The sequence below is a fragment of the Eublepharis macularius genome, chromosome 16 (genome assembly GCF_028583425.1).
Source record: "Eublepharis macularius isolate TG4126 chromosome 16, MPM_Emac_v1.0, whole genome shotgun sequence".
NCBI classification, from domain to species: domain Eukaryota; kingdom Metazoa; phylum Chordata; class Lepidosauria; order Squamata; family Eublepharidae; genus Eublepharis; species Eublepharis macularius.
In genome coordinates this window covers 40,798,873-40,821,851 of record NC_072805.1, presented here as the reverse complement: position 1 = coordinate 40,821,851, position 22,979 = coordinate 40,798,873, and the positions used below count along the sequence as shown (strand labels likewise).

The window sequence follows — 22,979 nt, the reverse complement described above, 5'->3', positions numbered from 1 at the left end:
GTCAGATCAACAGCTCAGCATTCATTCAACACTGCCAGATCACATATTTCAAGGTAAATTACGAGTGACCAAACAATCACCTGATTGCTTGGAAGAGGCAACTTAATTCATTCTGTAACAACCGTGCGCAGCACAGCTTTAAAAATAAAACGGCCAGACCTCGATAGAGTTGTCCAGATAGTTACTGGAATAAGCTTATTGGTCTGTTTGCTGATATCTATGTCAGCCAAGCAGTTTAAGATTTAAAAAACAGAATAGGAGCCGTATAATCTATGAAGTTTTTTTAAAATGATGCTTTCAATCTACCCATTAATGCGCTCCATAAAACCCAGTCAAGCTTCAATTAGAGGACATTACAGTTCTCAAGTCAATGGGAGACAAACTCTAGAATTGCAACGGCCAGATACAATTTACAGGTGGGCTGGCCAATCTTTCAACCTGTCAAGGAAAAGTTACAAAGTGGGTTATTGCCATGCGGGACAGAGGCACACGCTCAGAAAATCAGTGATAATGTTTTTATCAGGACAGCTTCTGCAGTCAAGAGACTGTCTACCATTTCAAGGTTCTGAGAATGTTTTCTTTGCTGCTGCAATAAGAATGTGGCATGGACTTCCTGGCCATAGACAGGAAGCCCGTTCTTACAGGCCCCAGCTCATCTCTAATATATAAAATGCTAATCATGTTGCCAACGACTCATTTTTATCCCTGCATATTGTGTACTGAGCCTGGAGCTCAGAATGATTGCAGCCAAGAGTGACTGCAGCCAAAACAATGCTCTTTATTGCAAGCCAGGACAGACGACAGCAGACACTACTCAGTAGATGACACTACACTCACTAACAAGCTGAACAGAAGCCCTCAATATATACACAGAAACCCTGCCCCAAGAATAGCTAGCAACCAATAAGAACATGCACTTTACAATACCATCCTTTGCATTAACTATATACCATGTATAAGATAGGCAGGCCACTGATTGGTCTTTATTTGAGAGGACCGATTGGCTGCTGCCTTCAGAAAGTACCCAATGAATGTGCAGATAGAATAACCAATGAGACTGCAGGAATTTGGAACCCTGAGCTAACCTGAAGCTTAGTGCATAACAGTGATTACATTCAAAATAGCAATTACCTTAGAGGTCTTGTTTCACCTAGCTCAGCCCAATACACAACACTGCACATGCACAGTACGCGGCACATGCGCAGTATGTGGAGATAAGAAGCAAGCGGGGGCAAAATGGTTTGCTCCCTGCTGCCTCCTCGGAGTCTCCTCAGGCCCAGAAAGGCCCAGCGCAGCAGTGGGAAGGCCCGGTGCCATGGTGTCGGGGCTCCCCGCTGTCTTGGGACTTTTGGATGCCCAGGAAGACCCAGGCCAGCAATGGGAAAACCCAGCGTCATGGCACTAAGCCTTCCCACTGCTGAGGAGCCTGCTGCCGAGGAGCCTGCTGTGACAGGCCTGCGTGGCCCAGCAGCCCACTGTGGTGTGGGGCTGCCCAGCCCGCTGCGGCACAGGGCTGCCTGGCTCAACAGCCTGCTGTGGCACGAGGCAATCCAGCCTGGTGGCTCACTAACACATGGAGCTATCTGGCCTGGTGGCCCATTGCAGTGCAGCCTGGCCCATTGTGGGCTGGCCCAGCAGCGTGCTGCAATGTGGGGCTGTTCTGCTCGTTGTAGCCCAGCCTAGCCTGGCAACATGCTGCAATGCGGGGCTGCCTAGTCTGTTGCGGCACCAGCCAGTTCAGACAGGCCCGTTGCAATGCTCGGCGAAAGACAAAGGAGCCCGCCCACCACTCAGCTGAGTGGCGGGCGCACCACTGCCACCGCCGCTACTGCCCTGTGGATCAGCTGGCTCGTGGGCAAGAGGGGTGGCAGCGGAGCCACCCACCCCTCCACCGCTCAGCTGGGCAGGGAGAAGGTTTTCTCCCTGCCCAGCTGAGAGACAGGTGCTCCACCGCCGTCCCCCCTCGCATGCAGATCAGCTGGCTCAGAGAGAGGGATTCGTCCAAGGTCACCCAGTGAGCTTCCATGGTGGAGCAGGGATTCGAACATGGACCTCCCAGATCCTAGCCCGACATTTGAACTGTTCCTCTGCCAATGTGGTATACCCAGGTCCCAAGATTTAGAGCCGGGAAATGAGTACACCTTCAATGGGAAGCCTAGCCCAGGCAGCAAACCTATTACCATTATATGTTTTCTCTGAACTTGATGGCTCTTTAGCTTGTATATATGGGATAGCACAGAGACTACATTTATATTGGACCCAAAGAAACTCTAATGTTTGTTATCAGCTTACTCCCACGTAAATCTACACAACTATTACAGTCATCTTCTGAGGTCTTGCTTTAAGAGCCCCCACCTTCTGAGGTCACATGGGTGCAACCCAAGAGAGAGCCTTCTTGGTCGTGGCACCAAAATTATGCCAGCAGATGAAGAATTGTGGTTACTGTGGGTTTTCCGGGCTGTATTGCCGTGGTCTTGGCATTGTAGTTCCTGACGTTTCGCCAGCAGCTGTGGCTGGCATCTTCAGAGGTGTAGCACCAAAAGACAGAGATCTCTCAGTGTCACAGTGTGGAAAAGATGTTGGCAGGTCATTTATATCTACTCAGGAGGGGTGCGGTTGAGCTGAGTCATCCTGTAAGAGTTTCCCAGGGTGTGGAATGCTAATGGCGGGAGGCTTCAGTGTATCCTGAGGAGGTTCTTTTGCATATGGATTGGTGCTTGATGTGCTAATCTTCTCTGCAGGGCTATTGTCGGGTATAGAGTGTTTTGTTAGCCTGGTGTTTTTCAGAACTGGAAACCATGCTCTGTTCATTCTTAAGGTTTCTTCTTTCCTGTTGAAGTTTTGCTTATGCTTGTGAATTTCAATGGCTTCCCTGTGCAGTCTGACCAAGTAGTTGGAAGTGTTGTCCAGTATTTTGGTGTCCTGGAATAAGATACTGTGCCCTGTTTTGAAGAATTTTTCATTCCATCTGCTGTTCCCTCAGCGACCCCTCCTTCCTCCCCTCTGTTTTTAGTTTTGTCTCTGCGTATTTACATATGTATTTTTGTTTTGGTTTTAATGGATTTTATGATCTGTTTAATTGTTATCTGCCTCGGTCGCCCTGATTAGGATATATAATTTTTGTAAATAAATAAATAGATTATGCGTTGATCTGGGACACAGTAGCAAAAGTGGCAGACGAGGCTTTGAGATAACCAGGTTAAATTCCCTGCTCAGCCCTATGAAAGAAGAGTTGGGGGAGAGACTGCCTCTTAAGATGGTATTTGTTTCCACAGTGTTTGAAAGTGCATGTATTTCTTTACTATGCTGCCACTTAGCACAACATTTTGGTCCATCAAACACTAAAGTCTTAATTCGTTTTCTAAGAGAGACAATACAAAATACTTGTCAATATCTGTACTTGCTATCACCGTTTTCCTTGTTTTTAATCATCAGAATTTCCTGTGCTAGAAAAAGAAAAGTCTTCTGGAATCACCCCGTCAAATCTAGGATTTAAGATATAAAATTGAGGTTGTCTTCAAACACATGCTTCACAGATTAGGAACATACCAGTTGTATTAGGCCATGAACCTACCAAAAGTTACCCTATAATTAGTATACAAAAAGCATGCGGTCTTTTCTCTTTCAAAAAGAAGAATCAAAGACCCGCATTAGCACCACAGATGTCTACGCTTCCCGTTTACAGCAGTGTTTGGTGAAGAAATGTGTCTCCACAGCAATGGAAACCACAGATAAGTTGCCCACATGTGTGGTAGAAAAAGGGCTTGCTAGCGGGGCGTGTAGGGAAGGGAGACTGCCGTCGTATGGAATTAATCCCAATGCGAACATTTGCAAAGGGCCAGGGGAGGGAATCGAGAGGCCGGAATATGAACAACTCCCTTTTCACATGCAGATGAAATCCAATCTTAAAAGAGTACTACAGTACAAATTGAAACTTATGGTGGAAAACACACACACAATAAGTGGGACTTGCGGGGGGAGTGGAGGCAAGGAAAGTAACAGTGATGATCCATACACAAGGTAGTAGGCCTCAGAAGATGAACTGGTGCAGGCCTGTACATCTGGGAACCCTCCAAGGGTTTCACAGACTCTCCAAATCACTCCCAGTAGCAAAAACAAAAGACCTATCTGGTGAGCCAGAGCACACAGATACCCTCCTAACAATGAGTCTCTGTATACAAGACATCTGACACTTGAAGAACACATGTCAGGGAATGCGATGTTAGCCGGGAAGGGTAGTTTAAAAAGACAGAGCCGGCGGCAGGGCAAAGGCTTTGCTATACATTGTGAAGGGGCTGTGAAATGCCAGAAGGGAAACTTTAGCCCATTATAACCTCTCCAGATCCAAGCCCGGCTCTGGAAGGCAGCTCCAGCCCATTTCCATTCCTTGCCACCCTCTTGGTTGCCATCCCACACAGTTTTAGACTGGAGAGGTGAAATTGACAAATCCTCTGAGGAGCGATCTCTGCTGTCTTTTTAAACTACACTTCCCGGCTAACATTGTGTCTCCCTACACTTGACGAACATGTGCCGAGGCGTCTCGTGCAGAGAGACTCCGTGTGTCCTGACTCACCTGAAACTTGAGAGGTGCTCCCCAAACTGCGTTTGGCTCAGCAGGTGCCAAAGATAAATGCGGCTTACCCTTGATGCCAGCTCAACAGTTTACCCTATATATTTTTAATCATACTATGCCATATATATTTTACACACAGTATTGCGTAGCCAGATGTTAAATTTCATTACATGCGGCCAAACTAGACATGTCATCGAGAGCTCTGTGAACAGATCCACCACATTATTCCTTATGCTAAACAGCAGTGGCTAAGCGGAGGGGGGGTGGAATCTGGTACATCTTTCACTGCTGGGGGGGAAAGTAGAGGGTGGAAGGAGGGCAATGGAGATTAGGAAAACAGCACAGAGGTGGTGACAACTCCTCTCATCCTGAACCACAGCCCATTTGGATTGGGCCCCTTGTGTCTGTTGTTTGGCATGAAAAAAGGGAGATTTATTTATGGATCTCCCAATATCATGTCTAGTGTGACTAAGGGTTGCCAGCCGAAATCGTCACCATCACTCAGTGGAATTAATAGCAGAGCGTGCTTAATGCATAGCGGAAATAAGCAGAGCAGACTCGTGGGTGTTTTAGCTTCTGTAAAAAAGAGTTTGCTACATATAAAGGTGAAAGAATCGCATTGGGAAGAAAACAATAGCTAACTAAACTGCATCTTGTTTCTTTTGTCTCTTTCTAAACTTCTACATCTCTAGATCTCTGTGGTCTAACCGCAACTGGACACTATAATTGATACCTGAGTACCGGCAGGAATTCTAATTGCACCTCAATAGATCTGGTCACCAAATAGTGAATCTTAGATCACTTCATTAAGCATAAACCTCCCCTATTCTCTGGCAGGAGGAACTACTGGACATTTAAATGGCTGTATGCAAACTAGCTATCTCTAACTAAACAAAAACATCAGCTTAACCCTTTCATGACAGAAGGGGTGACACTTGCTAAACACTCAACAGGCAGCAAGAGGAAAACGGGGGAGGGGAGAGGCATCAAGCAATGCCGCGCCATCATTTCCAGTTGAAAAAATGTAAGAGATATCACCACACTGCAGTTTTTACCAGAGAGATTGGGAGGATTCCTAGAGCGTCATGTGATGCAGTGATGTCACTTCTGTTTGTTTCAGCTGGATATATCACGATGTCATGTGATGATGCCTGTATTCACTGCCTTGAGTCTACTACTGGTGGCCAAACAAGGGCTGTCAATCCTAAATGTGACCATATAAAGCTACTTATAACTGAGTAAAATCATCACTCTGCTTAGCCCAGAACGGTTAATTCTACACTGACTGGCAGTGGCTCTTCAAAGTTTTGTGGCCAAGCTTCTCTCTTAGCCCTGCCATCTGAGAATCCATCCGACGAACGACAGCAGCGACCGAATCTACAAACCTCTGCAAGCATCCATACCCTCTACTGCAGATCTATGACCCCTCGACTAACGACGACATGTACAGAAATATTGTTCCGTGCATTGCATGAAGTTCTCCTTCCAACATAAACCTTATCCTCACCTCGTTATGAGTTTCCTCTGCTTGTGTTATAACTACGGCATCCAGAGATTTCAAAGACGGGCTCATCAAATCGGCATCAGTATACAAGTTCTGAAGCGCTGCGTTGCACTGGCCCAAAATGTAACGCAGGGTCCCTCTGGAGCTCTGCAACAAATCCCAAAGGTATCATTCGAGTTCAAAACAAGATCGGGGAAACAAAACAAAACGTTATGTTACAGCGAGTATGAACAGAATAATCAAATTGCAGGGAGGTTGATAGGGTGGTGATGGAAAATGCCGTCAAGTCACAGAGGACTAATGGTGATCCTGAAGGGTTTTCAAGGAAAGAGATGTTCAGAGGTGGTTTGCCATTGCCTGCCCCTCCATAGTGACCCTGGGCTCCCCTGAAATTCTCCCATTCAAGTACTAACCAGGGCAGACCCTGCTTAGCTTCCAAGAGCCGATGAGATCAGCTAGCCTAAGCCATTCAGGTTAGAGTAGGTGGGTATTCTGTACATAAATGTATTTTCATTAAGTTTTCATACACGTTTGTGTGTTGTCATCAAGTCGCCTCCAGCCTATGGGGACCCTAAGAAGGAAAGACCTCCAAAACATCCTATCATTAACAGACTTGCTCAGATCTTGCAAACTGGAGGATGTGGCTTCTTTTATTGAGTCAAGCCATCTCGTTTTAGGTCTTCCTCTTTTTCTACTGCCTTCCATTTTTCCTAGCAATATTGACTTTTCCAGTGAATCTTGTCTTCTCATGATGTGACCAAGGAACGATAGCGTCAGTTTTTTGTCATTTTAGCTTCTAGGGAGAATTCAGGCTTGTTTTGATCTACTTATTTCTCTTTTGGGTCATTCATAATATCTGCAAAACTCTCCTCCAGCACCACATTTCAAATGAATCAATTTTCTTCCTGTCAGTTTTCTTTACTGTCCAACTTTCACATCCATACGTAGTAATGGGGAATACCATCATTTGGGTTATCTTGTTCTTGATCCCCAGAGAGACATCTTTATCTTTAAGGATCTTCTCTAGTTCCCTCACAAGCATCATACATTGAATAGAAGTTACATTTTTTTTAAAAAAGACCTTTCATTATTTTGGGGCCCACTGAAGTTAAAGAATGAACAAAAGATGGCAAACTGGTATGGTTTGGTGGTTAGAACACTGGGCTGGGATTTGGGAGACAGGATGTGGATTCTAATTCCTCACTCTTCTGTGAAGATACTAGGTGACCATAGGCCAGTCTCTGTCAGCCTAACCTGCCTTACAGGCTGTTGTGAGGATAAAAATGGAAGACTAGGTAAGCAGCTCTAAGCTCCTCGGAGGAATGGGGTGGAGAAACATCTGCTAAAGAAGGAGGTGTGCAGAAAAAGCCTTACATGGTGCGTTCAGTTATAGGCTGTACTATGTCAGACACTGGGACACAACTGTGGAGGTGTACCTACATAGTATATTCCTTGAACAAACAAAGCCACTGGGGGAAAAGTATGCCCAGAACTAGACCCAAATCCAGTAATCTTTCCTCCTAACCTAGAACTTTCTCCATTAGATGCTGTTTTGTGTCTTCCTTCCTATTCTGGTCCCCCATACGCAGTGTGAAATTGTACAGCTCATCAAAAGCAAAGGTTATACACATCTGGCTCAGTGAGATCTTACAATGGAGAGGTTTGTTTGCAGCAATTTAACAGGACTCTGTAAAGTGAGGCCAACTTGTTCAGAATGTCTCCTTTTACAGATCAAAATATTGTCTCCTTTTTGTATAAACTTGGGGTTAGTAACGAATCCATTCTTATGGCCCGATTCTTAGCACTGTTACAACAACAAAGAAATAATCAGGATTTTTGTTTTTAAAAAGCGTAACATGTACAAACATCTACAGAAGCCACCACAACAGAGAACTAATGTTGACACAACACTGTGTGGCCAGAGTAAGCAGATAAGCTAATACACAGACTAAAGATCAGGAGAACACAGATATTTATCTATTTCACCCACACTCCAAGGATCTCAGAGGTGCATCCATGTTTCCACTTGCTATTTTATCTTTGCGACAACCCTGTGAGGTAGGTTAGGCTGTGAGAGAGTGACTTACCCAAGGTCATCTAATGAGCACTGTGGATTATTGAGGATTTGAACTCAGATCTTCCCAGAATGTAGTCTGACCCTCAAATCACTACCCCACACTGACCCTCTTATGACCCACACCAATCAGACCGTACTAATAATTATGACTTAAAGAGGTAGAATGTCCTAAGACAAGCAGGTGAATTCTCCTCTAAGCTTTACCTCCCTATCATCAACACACTGGTAGCAATGGATTGAAACCAAAAAAGGTTATTGTAAAAGTTGCAAACTTCATGGTTTGGATACACCAGGGCCCCTCTCCCTGAGTCTAACAATGCTTTCTAGGATATTTTTCACAGTGCCGTGCCCAAGGATGTGTGAGCAAATAAGCACTAGCTCAAAGAAAGTTCGTATGCTTCAAAACTAAAGAGAACACACATGTATAGATCAGTTATTCTTCCCTCTTCTTTTCAACAAAACTTCCTTCAGTTCCGAAAGAACAAAAACATAAAATGGCCCTATTTCCCCTTCCCTTTTGGGGGGGGGGGCACAAGGCTGTGTGTATATCAGAATTATTTTTCAGTTTAATATTTATAAGTAATGCTAAATCCCGGAGAACACCCTTGAGAAAGGACCCCTTGGTGTTCTAATTCTTTGTATTGAGAATTTCTCTACTCTGTAATGTGAGGTCACAAAGGTTTATAAAAACAAAGAAGCGGCTTCTAAAGAGGAAGCTTTTTCTTTCTTGATGTGTGTGAGTCTGGAAATAAATGTGAATTTTAATATCAGAACAAGACAGCAGTAAAGGAGTTGGGTTCAGAGAGCTCCTGACTACAAAGAAACCTTTAAGTGATATTTAGAACACTCCCACCCATAACTTAGCATCTGTATAGCACCTTCGAGCGCCCACAACACTTCACACACACTAACTTGTTATAATAGTATGACCTGCTAAGGAAGGATATTTCACCATTATAAATGCAGAGCAGAGAGAAAGTTCGTGGCAGAACCGAAATCTGAACCGATGACCTCCCAGGTCACAGTCCGTTCCCTTTGCCATTCCAGCTCTTAGCTTTGAGGCAACTTGAGAGGCAGTGTTTCGTAGTGGTTAGAGTGTTGAAATAGGATCTGGGACACACCGTTCTAATCTCTACTCTGCCAAGATATCCACCCAGAGACCAGTGACATCCTCCGAGTAGAATGAAAACAAGCAGTAGATGTGAGTGAAGGTAAGGGATTTGGGGGAGCAGCATGACTTGGATAGCTCAGGTGAGCCTGATCTCAGAAGCTAAGCAGGGTCGGCCTTGGTTAGTAATTGAATGGAAGACCTCCAACAAAGACCAGGGCTGCAGAGGCAGGCAATGGCAAACCCCCTCTCTTATTCTCTTGCCACTGTTCTGAGAACCTCATTTAGCCAAGCTGGGCTATCTTTTGGTGGACTGAACTTGGGAACAGCCACACTGATCCTTATTTACCAGAAAAGCTTTTATTGTTTTAATGTGCATAGGCTCTGGGAAACACCAACCACAGAAGCAAGGAGCACAAAACTGCGGGAACAGAGAACCAACAGAGAACAAAAACGGGAACAGAGGTCCAATGAGAAATGTACAACACAGCTTATCTCCAAATATGGAGTGTGGGGTGAGTGAACATTACCCATAATATTGCTACTTTATCTGAGAGCCTGGCATATCTTCTTATATGGAATTGTTTGCTAATTGTTCTTGGACCAAATGCTTGCAAATTACTTTTGCATTCAAGGCTCCACAGAATTCTCAGGACACCATGAAAACTCCACCAGAGGTCTCCATAAGTCAGCTATGACTTGAGGGCACTTCACCACCATCAATTAAATGATGTAATGCTTCCTTCAAGGCTTCCTTCAGAAGCTAAGGAAGAGGTGGCTGTGAAGGAACCAGTGGATGATAACAACAATAACTGTAATTAGGTTAATGTCAAAGGAACAACTGATTTTAAAAAAACCCACCTTCCTACTCACCTCTGCTACTCTGTGGGTAGAGCTGAATCTCGGATACTGGCCTGCTAGAACACAATGCTGGTGGGTCATATTCAGATCATCTAGGGATAGATTATGAAAAGGGATGGTGAGGTTGGATTCTAAAGACGACCTTCCAGTTCCAAAAACATACTTCCAAAAACTGTGTTTTTCTTCTTCCTGCTACATAATATTAATTTTTATTAAGTAATCTGTACAGATAGTTATTTCCAGTAACAATGGAAAGGACTTTATGAACAGATGTGGGTGGAGAGAGGTGGAGGGTGGAGGGTGGAGAGAGATTAATAGACTTGAGAAAATGTGTATTTTTAAGAAGACCATGAAGCAGAAGTGAAATTAGTAAACTAAATAAGAACCCCAATCTGGAGCCTACATATACAACATGCCCAGAACTCCATGGAGCCTAGAACTCAAGAGCCAGTTTGGTGTAGTGGTTAAGAGCGTGGTACTTTAAACTGGAGAACCGGGTTTGATTCCCCACTCCTCCGCTTGAAGCCAGTTGGGTGACTCTCCTCCAGCACCACTCTCCTCCAGCACTGACGTTGAGTCAGTCACAGCTTCCCAGAGCTCTCTCAACCCCACCCACCTCACAGGGTGATTGTTGTTGTGGGGATAATAATAACATACTTCGTAAACCACTCTGAGTGGGTGTTAAGTCATCCTGAAGGGCGGTATATAAATCAAATATTATTATTATTAATTCTAGTTCAATGATGCTTACAAGTATAATGAACTTTGTTTGACTGTATTAACTGTATACAAGTTTTTTGTTTGTTTTTTTAAAAAAAGTCTTGCCCCTTGTGGAAAACTTAAAAGATTTGTAATCTGTAGCAATTTCTGGCTTGACTAACATAGTTGGAAATATCATTTAAAGATGGAATTGGAGGTAGGGCAAAAGGATTTAGAAACTGTGGCTCCTTTCCTAAAATAGTCATTCCCACCCTATTCTGACATGGTGCACTTTCCAGTCACCCTCAAATGGCTAACATTGTTAATTTTAACTTGTATTTCAAATAATTGTATTTTTGTGTGCTGAATAAATAATTTTTTTAAAAAAAAAACAACAACACCGTTTTGATCCAATCTTACAAACCTGGAGCGGAACTCTTAATGAAATGAAGAGAAAAGCCACGTGTGCAGAGGGTTTGACTAGATGACCCTGAAGTTCCCTTTCAACCCTATGACTCTATAATTCTAATGGAGAAACAAAACCGGTCTATCAAGAATGCATATGGAACTCTGAATTGATGCAATTAGTATCCTAATTCCTGCCCCTTGGCTCTTCTCACCCTTTATATTCTCTAGTCTATGATAAATAACAAAGGTTTGCTATGGCAGTTCATTGCTGTGTCACAACTGGATATGAACTTGCTTCAGTTAAAGACTGCACATGGACAACAGCGGCCCGTACAGCAGCAGTTCTGGCTGTCGCTCCTGGGATACTCAAAAAAAGAATAAAAATTAACCTTTTCACCCACTTATGATGAAAATATTTGGTGTTTCTCCTTTATTTCCCACCCCTTACTCTGTGTTATTCTCTTTCTTTAATCATAGTATTGTCTTTTTTTCCCCCTGTAAATACTTAATGTTGAGCACTATATTATATTATCTCACAATACCAGTTCTGGAGAAGGCTTTAATTAGAGTTAAATCAACATTATGAATGTCTTTCATCTAAGACCACACTGAGTTTTAAATGCTCTTCACTTCCGCTTTTGATCACAGACAGATATTGTTCTAATATCTATGGCACATCAGAGTCTCTTTTGCATATATTAACAAATTTCTAACACTTTAGCTATAAAACCTACTGGGATTTAGTGAGATTAACCCTTCTTTTGTGTTGTTGTCCCTTCCTGGCCTCATTCTGTTCTATTTTTATGCCTCTGCTTATCTTTTGTATTTTAACAGTAAAAATTCTTGACAAGAGAAGGTAGAAAGAATAACGGAGGAGGGTGGAGGGGAATAAGGGGTGCACAAACTGAAAGCATACCTCAGATACTTCCAAACACTGTAGGGAAAACAGATGTATTTGTTGCCAGGCTAGGCCAAACCACAGGCACCAAAAGACAAGATGGTGGCTGTTTATTGGTCTCAGCCATTTAATAAGCCCAGACCTCTGTGAAATCCTAAACAGAGTTACTCCGGCCTAAGTTCATTGATTTCAATAGGCGTAGACTGCAGTAACTCTGTTTAGGATTTCACTGTAAGTTTCGTTAAAACATTAAGAATGAGAAAGCTATTAAGTCAATTCTAAACTTGGATCATATAATCTGGATGTCATTTTGTTTGGTGGTTACCTGCTAATTAACCACGTGTATACTCTTCGTTATCCTTATAGGAGACCTACAAGGAATTGCAGGGAAAGGAGAGAACCATTTGGATATCTCACTCACTTATCCACATCTTTACTCCTAGATCTTGTAAGCTCTCAGGAGTCTCAGCAGGTTAATGTGCCTCTACTCCTCTCTCTTCCCCCTTTAGCTGACTCTTATTTCATGTCTCCTGGAGCATGCTCAGTCCTCATCTGTCTGTTCCCAGAGGGTCTTTTTTCTTCCCTCTGGTTGATTTAAAAAGTCCTGTTTTTCTGGACACCCGGAGAGTCTCCCGAGTACGCAGAGACCTCTGACCTTATCTGTGTCCATGCAGATTTGCTGTCTCCATGACTGCCATGAGGGGCAGCCACTTTACCATTAGACAGAACTACTCCTTATTAAAACCAAATCACCATGCACTGTGGATAGTCTCTTCAAAGTGGTGGCTCCCTTAATAATAACAATAATAATAATAACATTCGATTTATATACCACCCTTCAGGACAACTTAATGCCCACTCAGAGCGGTTTACAAAGTGTTATTAAATCTGAATGCTATTAACCTCTGATAATAATAAGAATTTATCACTAAGGCTGCCTCCTGCCTTCTCCCCAGTGGGTGTTTGCCTGCTAATCCAGTCACCTGCTCAATAATACTGATTATGACAGCATAGAAAGGGGGGGCAGGGTTGTGTCTGAAACAGGAAGTAGCGGGTGACACTCTGGGAATCCCCCAAATCTCTATGGCCTTTTGCCCAGAAGTACTGTCACTTCTGATTTCAGGTGCATCCCCCCTAGTTTCTCCAGCTGCCAATAACAGCAGGCGTGGCAACCCTCATAATTTCTCTAAGTTCCACCTCACACACCTTACATAGTGAGTTCACTCTGCTGCCTCCCCATCAGAGACACCCGCCTGAAATGCACAGAACACAAAGAGACAGATGTCTCCGAACATGCAACATGTGCATACCTAAAAGCCATGGCCAGTTGTGGCTCCCAACCATTCATCCACTGAGTTCCCCAAAATGTGTTTCCCTGGCATGCTATGCCACAACACCTACACAGAACTTCCTTATTTAGAGGCTATATACCTCAGAATACCAACTGCCAGGGGACAAAAGAACACATGAGGGCCATTGCATACGTTCCTGATTGTGGATTCTGCCAAAGCACCTGGCTAGCCATTGCTGGCTACAAGGGGGATCAGAGGGCCCCTCCCAATATAGCATAGCTCTCCTCTGTGATGCTTAGCATAAGAGTGTGTGTGTGGGGAGGGAATGCCAGCCACCAGGAAGTGTGAATTGTCCCTAATAAGGAATATTTTTGAAACAATGACAACAGCAACAAAAACGTACACGCAAGGACGACGCACACGATTCGTTAACAGACAACCGAACAAGATGTAGCTGCTTCACCAAACTCCCTGATCAAAGCTCAGCAACAATAACTTTCTGGATCACCCAGTCGTCACAAATAAAGATATAGAAAGTATGTAGATCAAATGCAGGTTCTAGTTTCAGAAGGCAATTAACTGGAAGGAACTATGAACGGCTCCCCCCCCCCGCCCCGTACATATGGAAGACTTTTCCCACTTAACTCTTTGCTTCCTCGCCCGCAACCCTCTCCTGTAAATGTGGGCTCCCAACTTCTGGTTAATGAAAATAATTCAGGGAGGGGGGGTGCTCCTTGAACCATAATTTGCTCGGTTCTCCCCCTTCCCCACCAATAGACGCCACTAAACTAATCCTCAAGCTGCCTTTAAACCTCTAACCTCCCAGAGACATTTGATCTATAGGAAACAGCTGCAGTGACCCATGTCTTCCCCCTTTGAACGGAGCCCCAAAGTGTATTTTCAGTTCAATGTGTTTTGAAGTCACGGTAGGAAAATTAGTGACAATTGTAAAATCTACTTGCAGATCTGGTCGCATCTACTCCCTGAAAGATCAGGGGGAAAGATTTCAATTTAATGCTACGACCATGACAACAGGCTGCAAGGAGCAGATGGGGATATCCCAGGCAGCTCCACGTGCTGTGGATTTATTGCCCGCCTCTGATACATTTTCCAGCAGACACTCTTTGATGGAAGATGGGAGCTACAGAGTTCAACCCATTCTCCCTCTCCAGGCCAAGATATTCTTTTTATATATATAAATTGAGGAAAAGTGTTTTTCTTTTCAGTAGATCTGAAGACTGGGCTTCATTTATCAAGAAAAGCTTCTGTAAGTGAGAGGAAACAGATAAGCCCTATCTATTCCAGTGAGTCCCTAAAATACGTATGCATTCATTTTTGATATTATAAAAGGTGTTCACCCCCTGTCAATGTACACTGTAGAGTTCCAGGTGTTATTTAACAGTCACCTGAAAATATGAAGGCCGCAGATTAAAAAGCAGGTGCTAAACTAACCTTTACCGCTTCAACATTAACACAACTTCTCTCCCCCTCTCCACTTCTCTCAGTGCAAAAAAGAATCTTATTATATTCCCAAGCTCAAAAGACCTCAGGAATTCTTTCGGGGGGAAATATAGCAGGAAGAAAACTGAAACACGCACTCATTTTCCTCGGTTCTTTCAAGGAAGGCTTTTTGTTGTTTTTTAAATTCCCAGTGCAACTTGTCACACTACATCATTTCTGACATTTATAACACAGAAATGTTTGAAGAAGAAACATCTACCTTTCCAAAGAGCACAGCTCTAAAATGGGCCCATTTGGATTACATTAATTTGACTAATTATTGCATTTTTAAAAAACTACTGATGGACAATGAAGAAATCCACCTCCAGATTCAATCTTCAGGGTATAAAAGATGTACTCCAATGTTAGAAGTCACCCAGGGAGACTGAACCAGAGGAGATGGGGCTAAAAGACAGGGACCCACAGGATTCTTCCAGAAGCTCAGAGCCAAGCTACACGTGACGCCTTACACAGGTTGGACACTTGTCAGCTTCCCTCAAGTTTTGATGGGAAATGAAGGCGTCCTGGTTTTATAGCTTGGGTCTCCATTACAGCTGCAAGACCAAGATTGCCTACATTTCCCATCAAAACTTGAGGGAAGCTGACAAGTGTCCAACCTGTGTAAGGCGTCACGTATAGCTTGGCTCTCAGACTCAAATCACCCCTCACATCAAGGAAAAGCTTTTGCACTGGAGGAAAGATCCACTATTAACGTAATAGATCTGGGGATCCCAACGGTTTATTAGCAGAAAATCGTATTTCAATATTTCTCATTATTATTTAAGAAACAAGAGATATCTCAAGGAAAGATGGAAGAATATCTGAAGAATCAGACTCTTCTACAGATATCGGAAGAACAAAGATCTATAACGAGGAACCCAATTACTACAAATGAAGTGGTGGACGCAATTAAAAATTTGAAAACGGGGAAAGCTCCTGTAGCCTTGGCTCAACTCAGCATCGGATGTTATGTTACTGAGGGCTTAAGTGCAAGTCAAAAGTGGATGAAGGATACATCGGAGTGCACATATACCATCTTTGAGAAAGGGGTTCCAGAAACGGGACTCTGCACCAGTTTCCCGTCAGATGGATGTTTCTATACGATTTATGACCTATAGTGCTTTTCTGGCCATCTATATTGTTGCATTGAATTGCATTGGACTGAGTTAATCTGTTTATAGATTTATGTATAATAGCTATATAGCTGTAGCTGTGGTTATGGACTATTTGCTATACCAGCACTGAGCACTTTATGGGTCTTGTCACGAAGACTGTATGTATTAATACAACTTTGCAATGTGAATGGATTTTGAATATTGTATGAACTGCATGTAAACTGGCAAATTGTAATTGTATTGAATAATACAATGTATTGAATAATACAATGAGTGTTCACTTTTGAAGTGGGTGTCGTTAGGTGGTCCTGAATTCTTCTGCCAGATGGATTTGCAGCAATTTACTATAACTTATTTTAAGACAAGATATTACTGCCTATTCAATCAATGTTGAATGCAATTGTAAAAGAAGGGAAGACTCCAGAGAAGTGGAGAGAAGCTAATATTACTTTGATCCCCAAAGAAGGTTTAGATGTAAGTGAAGTGAAAAACTACAGGCCTATTTCGCTTCCAATGCATTTTCAATGCACTTCAGCGATCGTATGTACGTGGCTTTTCCTGTTTCACACAAGAATGTGCGCTGAAAGTGCATTATCCAACTTGTGTGAATGCCCTACTGGAAATCCTATATAAGAATCTAGCAAAGAAAAGTACTCTCTATACACACACCTGCAGGTTCCTTAACAAAGAAAAACATAGCTTAAGTTGAAACTTTGCCAAAAAGTAGGAAAAACATGGCAGAAAATAGTGAGTGTGGGGGGCGGGAGGTTGCCGTGATTTTATTTATTTATTTTATTTTATTTATACCCTGCCTTTTCTACCTAATGGGGACTCAAAGTAGCTTATATCAGTCTCCTCTCTTCCATTTTATCCTCACAACAACCCTGTGGGGGAGGTTAGACTGAGTGAGTACGACTGATGCAAGGTCATCCGGTGAGCTTTCATGGCAGTGCAGGAATTCGAACCTGGGTCTGCCCCTATAAAGCGCTATCCATAATGATATACAGTCCAGTAGCACCTTTAAGACTAACCAACTTTACTGTAGCATAAGCTTTCGAGAACCGTAGCTCTCTTCGTCAAATGTAGCTTACAATAAAGTTGATTAGTCTTAAAGGTGCTACTAGACTCTTTACTATTTTGCAACTACAGACTAGCATGGTTAACTCCTCTGGATCTATGTCCATAATGAGTGATTTATATATCACAACTGGGAAATGTTTTAAAATGTGTTTTCATGCCCAGGATGTTGTTATAGCATTAAAGTAAAATATTATTTTTTTGACCTGCTTCTTATATAGGATTTCCAGCAGAGCATGAGATGCAATATAAAATATGAATAGCTATCTAGGGAATAGAGAAAGCCCTTGCTATTCCAAAGTTTATCTTAAAAACCACCACCACAACCCCAGATTTTTATTACTGAGGACAAATGTATTACACCCAAACACATCTGAATTAGCTGTCTATATCCACTGTACATCTGAATTAGCTGCTTATCTCTACTAGTACAACTGCACACAAATCTAAGAGTCTGAACACAGACACAGCAGAAAGACAATGATCATGAACTTGTCTTTGAGGAGGGGATCACGTTTCAGTTATGCCCTGCTCTTCTTCTCTGTGGGGACCCAAAAACAGCTTACATTGTTCTCTCACCTCCATTATGTCCTCACAACAACCGTATGAGGTAGGTTAGGCTGAAACTGTGTGACTGGCCCAAGGTCACCGAGCAAGCCTCCATGGTAGGGGGGGGGATTCAAATCTGGGCCTCCTAGACAGTCTAATCATTATACACACACGTACACAATGTGGGGTCCCCACACATCTTCAATCCTGCACAGTGGACGGTGAGCAAAAACCATCGTTAAATGTATCGGTGCCTCCACACATCTCTCCTACAATTGAAGGGTTCACTGGTAGCACTTCAGGGGGAGTTGCCAGATTTTGCCGTCTGACCTCCCCCACCCGATCCTTGGATCTGAGATGTCCCTGTAGAAGTGAGCAGGAACCACCCTTCCCTCTGTGTCCAGGACATTTCAGTAACACGGAAGATCTTAGTATGGACATTATTATAGAAGTCCTCCCCCAAAAGTGCCCTTGGCCCACCACAAAAAATGGTTGAGACCTAGCTTACTCCTATGAAGAATATAAGAGCTGAATAAGGCCCACAGCTCATCTAGTCCAACAGCGGTTAGCTCATGGAAGGTGTATAAGCAGAGATCGATTAGTCAATTTCCTTTTAAAAGTAATATTTTTGTACAATGGAATTCCGGTCGATATTTTCGGTATTCTGTATTTTTCAGATTTGTGCTGGTCTTTGATCAAATAAATTGAGAACGAAGGCCAATGCTTCCTTGCAGTGTTGCCCTATCACCAACTGGAATTAAGGGATATACTACCTCTGAACAAGGAGGTTCTGTTCAACCATGGCTTTGTTTTCTTTTCTGAATGTACTGGTTGTAGGAGTGGCCAAAACGGACCCAAGAACCATCTTTGCCCTCAAAGATTACCTAGCATAAAGTAGCAGTCTCCCTGGTGAAGGGGTATAGCCAACCCCGGCGTCTCTATGTCCCATGCTACTTTCAAGCCAACATGCCAGACGGATGGGTCTCTGCCATTTGAAGTCTCTTTCTCCGCTGCATTAGTGGTACAGTCTGGACCAAAAAAAGGAAAGGAAAACAAACAGTTCAGCTTGAAACATCCTTATTTGCAGAAGCTGTCCACAGAGAAAACACTTTTCCACATCAGCTTTTAGGAGCTCTTCTATATTCATTCAAGACATGAATGGTGGTTGGAGGGGGCGGGGGGGGGGGGAATCTGGACCTGTATCGGTATTTTACAATGTGTTATATTTCAGAAGGTAACATCCGGGCTTATGTTGTATTCTCAGCTGTGATCAACATTATGTTGAACTGTGCAGACTTGGGAGCTGCAGCTATCGCTTCACTTGAGGCATTAGTCAGATAATGTATCTTTGCCTCTAACCTGCTCAAAGGGAGAGATCAGTTTATCCTAAAGTTTCTTCTTCTTTTTTCAAGAATACTTTTTTATTTTATTGATAAGATCAAAAGCCCAATAAAAAGGGCATAGAAAAAGGGGGGGAATAAAAAGGAGAGAGGAAAAAGGGAGAAAGGGCAGAAATAAAAGAAAAATACGTATTTCATTTTCCATTTTTTCTCTACAACGCCTGTCATATCTTTACAAATATTATACTGGTAATTTTGATACCTCCAAAATTTACCTTTTCAATACTGCCCCCCTTCTATTTATTTTTCCCTGATTTATCTTCTTAGAAATCAAATCCACAAATCATCAGTTCGTTTTTTTTCTTGTCTCACGCAGAAAGTCAATAAAGGGTTTCCAATTTATCATAAAGGCAGACAATGATCTCTGATCAGAGCTGTAAATTTAGCCATCTCCGCCAACTCCATCATTTTCACAATTCACTCATACATTGAAGGCAATATGGTACTTTTCCATTTTTCTAAGGTTTCTATGGCCCTTCCCCTACTTCCCATCAGAGCTGAAAAAATGTCTGGCTTAAGTAGTTTTTGACTCAGCTCCAATTTGTTGATGCTCATGTTCTGTTTGCCTTCTTCATCCTCAAAAGATATTTATATGGCTGTGCAATTGTTGAAAAAGGGTATGGAACTGTTTTTTTGTTAGAAAGGGGCTTTTAAAACAAGGAAATGACCCCTCTGCAATCTCAAGAGGCTATCAATAAGCAGAAGCCATACGCCCCGTCATCTCTAAAATATCATAATTGGACAAACGAGCTTATTTGGGTGCTACTGAAAAAACAGGTGTCAATGCAATATTTTCTTCAAATTTCATCCTGATTAATTTTCAACCGAAAACACTTGGAGGAGGAGGGGGGAAAGATTTATAACTTTCATTATTCCATACACACAGATGGACCAACGCTGACCTTCTAGATTCTTGATATTCGAGTAATTCATCAAGTGAAGCTGATGCAGTGTTTATTTAGATTGAGGAACGACTTTCCTAGTTCATTATAAAGCATGCAACGATTTCCCAGCTGATTTTAAGCAAAATAAAAGAAATACCTACATAAATTTCATTTTTTGAAGTATCCAATTGGACCACGTTCTAGAGTTGTTTTTTGTGTTTGAGGTGAGTTGGGGGGGAGGGGCGCTGCTCTTGGATGCTATTTATTCTATAAAGCAAAACACAAAAAATAAAAGCCAAGGCAGGAAAAAGCACAGGAAAATACACCCACCCCCCTAATCGATACTAACAGCTTTCGACAGCCCTAATATTCTCTATCTCCTTTATGGAGAAATTGTAATTTAATTGTAAAATAAAGAGCACTTTCTGAAAACAGCAAACGTGGTTGATTCCACCTTTCCAATGCTATACGGCCTGGATATTATAAAACAGACGTAACCTTTGCGGGTTAACTCTGCCTGTTAGTCAGTGTACCCTATTCACACCGGCAGCAGTACTGTTCATAACATGACCCCAATAAAATATGGAGCTACAATTACAGACAGCAGTTTCAATCAAAGATTCCTGGGGTCTGCTCATAAATCCAGCATTTTTTGGAACGTGCTTGTTCAAACAACTCTCTCTCTCTCTCTCTTTGCAGTTTGATCATTTATTTTATTGCTTAAGCATACAGTTCTCATGCAGTTTGCTGTCTGCCTGTCCCGAAGTTCCTAACTAATACGCTTTATGATTACCTTCAGCAATTGAAACTGATTACTCTCGCTGTGATATTTAAGAAACAATGGGGAACAAGCTGCTACTTGCTTTTCAATGTCAGTTATTCCAAAAATATTTTTTTTTAAAAATGAGAAAGAGGTGTACATGGAGTGGGGGGGGGTCTTCTCAACATCTGCGGTTGGATCTGCCTGCACAACCTATCCGGGGGGGGGATTAAACAAAAAAAGTGTTGTGTTGCAACCAGAGATTACGACCACGCCTGCTCTTGCTTAAACAACATTTCCCATGTCTAGTTTCTGACCAAACTGGAAACTTGTCTTTGAAGAACCTGTAAAGATCTTGCTTACACCAAGAGGTACTTTTCATGTGAACTTTAAGGTAATTTAAACTTTTTAAAAGTACAATTTTTTTTTAAATCCTGAAGACGGACCAATAGAGACTACTTGTTCATTTCTAGCATTCTTAGATACTTCCATCTTGCTTAACCTCCTTTCTCACCCACTTACCCCCCAATACTCCTATGGCCTCTCTTGCCTACCTGAATTTCTCTACACCTTGCAGTCTTCTGCTTCAGCTTCCAACTTTTCACACCATCTAGTGTAATAATAATAGAATAATATTTGATTTATATACTGCCCTTCAGGATGACTTAACACCCACTCAGAGCGGTTTACAAAGTATGCCATTGTTATCCCCACAAAAACAATCACCCTGTGAGGTGGGTGGGGCTGAGAGAGCTCTAAGAGAGCTGTGATTGACCCAAGGTCACCCAGCTGGCTTCAAGTGGAGGAGTGGGGAATCAAACCCAGTTCTCCAGATTAGAGTCCCGTGCTCTTAACCACTACACCAAACTGGCTCCGCTATCCTCATCCTAGCCAGTCCCTGCTCTCCATCCCCCATGCTGCCACCACACAGTCTCTCTTCCACCCCCTCTCCTTATTCCCATTCCCCTCCATACCTCTTTCCATTGGCAGGCACAATTTTGAGCTGTTAGAACAACCCAAAATATCCCCCAAGTTTTCCCCATTGCCATTTGGAGGGTTGGTCCCTCTCCAATTTTATTTTAACACTTTCTTTTTTGCATTTTTCTGCAAACCTTGTGTGGGGGGGAGGGGGTCCTGGGTTTGCAGTAATCTCTATCACATCTCTGTGTGCCCCTCCCTTTGTGGGCATTTTATCCATAGGAGAGATGGGGCCATTCTTGTCACTTTGGGGCCACCAGAGAACAACCTGTGGTGCAAATCTTTAAAAGTGGGCAGTTTCCTATTTGAGAAGGATAGAAATTTTAAAATTTTAGAGCTCTAAATATGTTTTTAACTTGCACATACAATAGATTCATCTGTCTGTCTATTAGAGAAAATGGGTCTTCAGATACCCATACCAAGTTATTTAGAGTATTTTTTTTTAATATCAAAAAGAGCATCTTGAATTTACCTGTTACTGGAGAAAGTTGTTGAGCAAGGCAAGTTCCAGGTAGTAACGTGGCTGCCACATCGTGAACCAATTACAATTTCTGAACACTTTTCCAGGGGAGCCCCAGCTACAAAGTATTACTGTAATCTATGCTGTATATTAGAAGCCTGCATAATATTTCAATAAATCCAGAGGAGTTAGCCGTGTTAGTCTGTAGTTGTAAAATAGTAAAGAGTCCAGTAGCACCTTTAAGACTAACCAACTTTATTGTAGCATAAGCTTTCGAGAACCACAGCTCTCTTCATCAGATGCATCTGACAAAGAGAGCTGTGGTTCTCGAAAGCTTATGCTACAATGCCCCGTGGTGCAGAGTGGTAAGCTGCAGTACTGCAGCCCAAGCTCTGCTCACGACCTGAGTTCGATCCCAGCGGAAGCTGGGTTCAGATAGCCGGCTCAAGGTTGACTCAGCCTTCCATCCTTCTGAGGTCGGTAAAATGAGTACCCAGTTTCCTGGGGGTAAAGTGTAGATGACTGGGCAAACCACCCCGTAAAAAAGTCTGCCAAGAAAATGTCATGGTGCGACATCGCCGCATGGGTCAGTAATGACTTGGTGCTTGCATAGGGGATTACCTTTACCTTTACAATTGGGTAGTCTTAAAGGTGCTAGTGGACTCCAATATGTGTGACTAGATTCTGGTCAACCAGTTGAAAGCAGAAAGCTCTCAATTGCATCCCACAGAATGCAGAGAATATAATCTCCCCAAAAGAATGCTAAATTGCCTCTCTGCACCACTCCAAAATTAGATCCAGAGGAGTTAGCCGTGTTAGTCTGTAGTAGCAAAATC

General features: G+C 42.7%; 1 protein-coding gene across 2 annotated transcripts in view; it reads right to left on the bottom strand.

Moving 5' to 3' along the window:
• The window catches only part of FTO (FTO alpha-ketoglutarate dependent dioxygenase), a 293,791-nt gene that overhangs the window by 201,187 nt on the left and 69,625 nt on the right, over nucleotides 1-22,979 (bottom strand). For both annotated transcript variants that reach the window (XM_055000443.1, XM_055000444.1), the window contains exons 4-6: nucleotides 18,546-18,689; nucleotides 10,136-10,215; nucleotides 6,081-6,224 (exon numbers count right to left, since the gene is read on the bottom strand). In XM_055000443.1, the coding sequence (XP_054856418.1) occupies nucleotides 6,081-6,224; nucleotides 10,136-10,215; nucleotides 18,546-18,689 (368 nt within the window). The remainder of the gene's footprint in view (nucleotides 1-6,080; nucleotides 6,225-10,135; nucleotides 10,216-18,545; nucleotides 18,690-22,979) is intronic.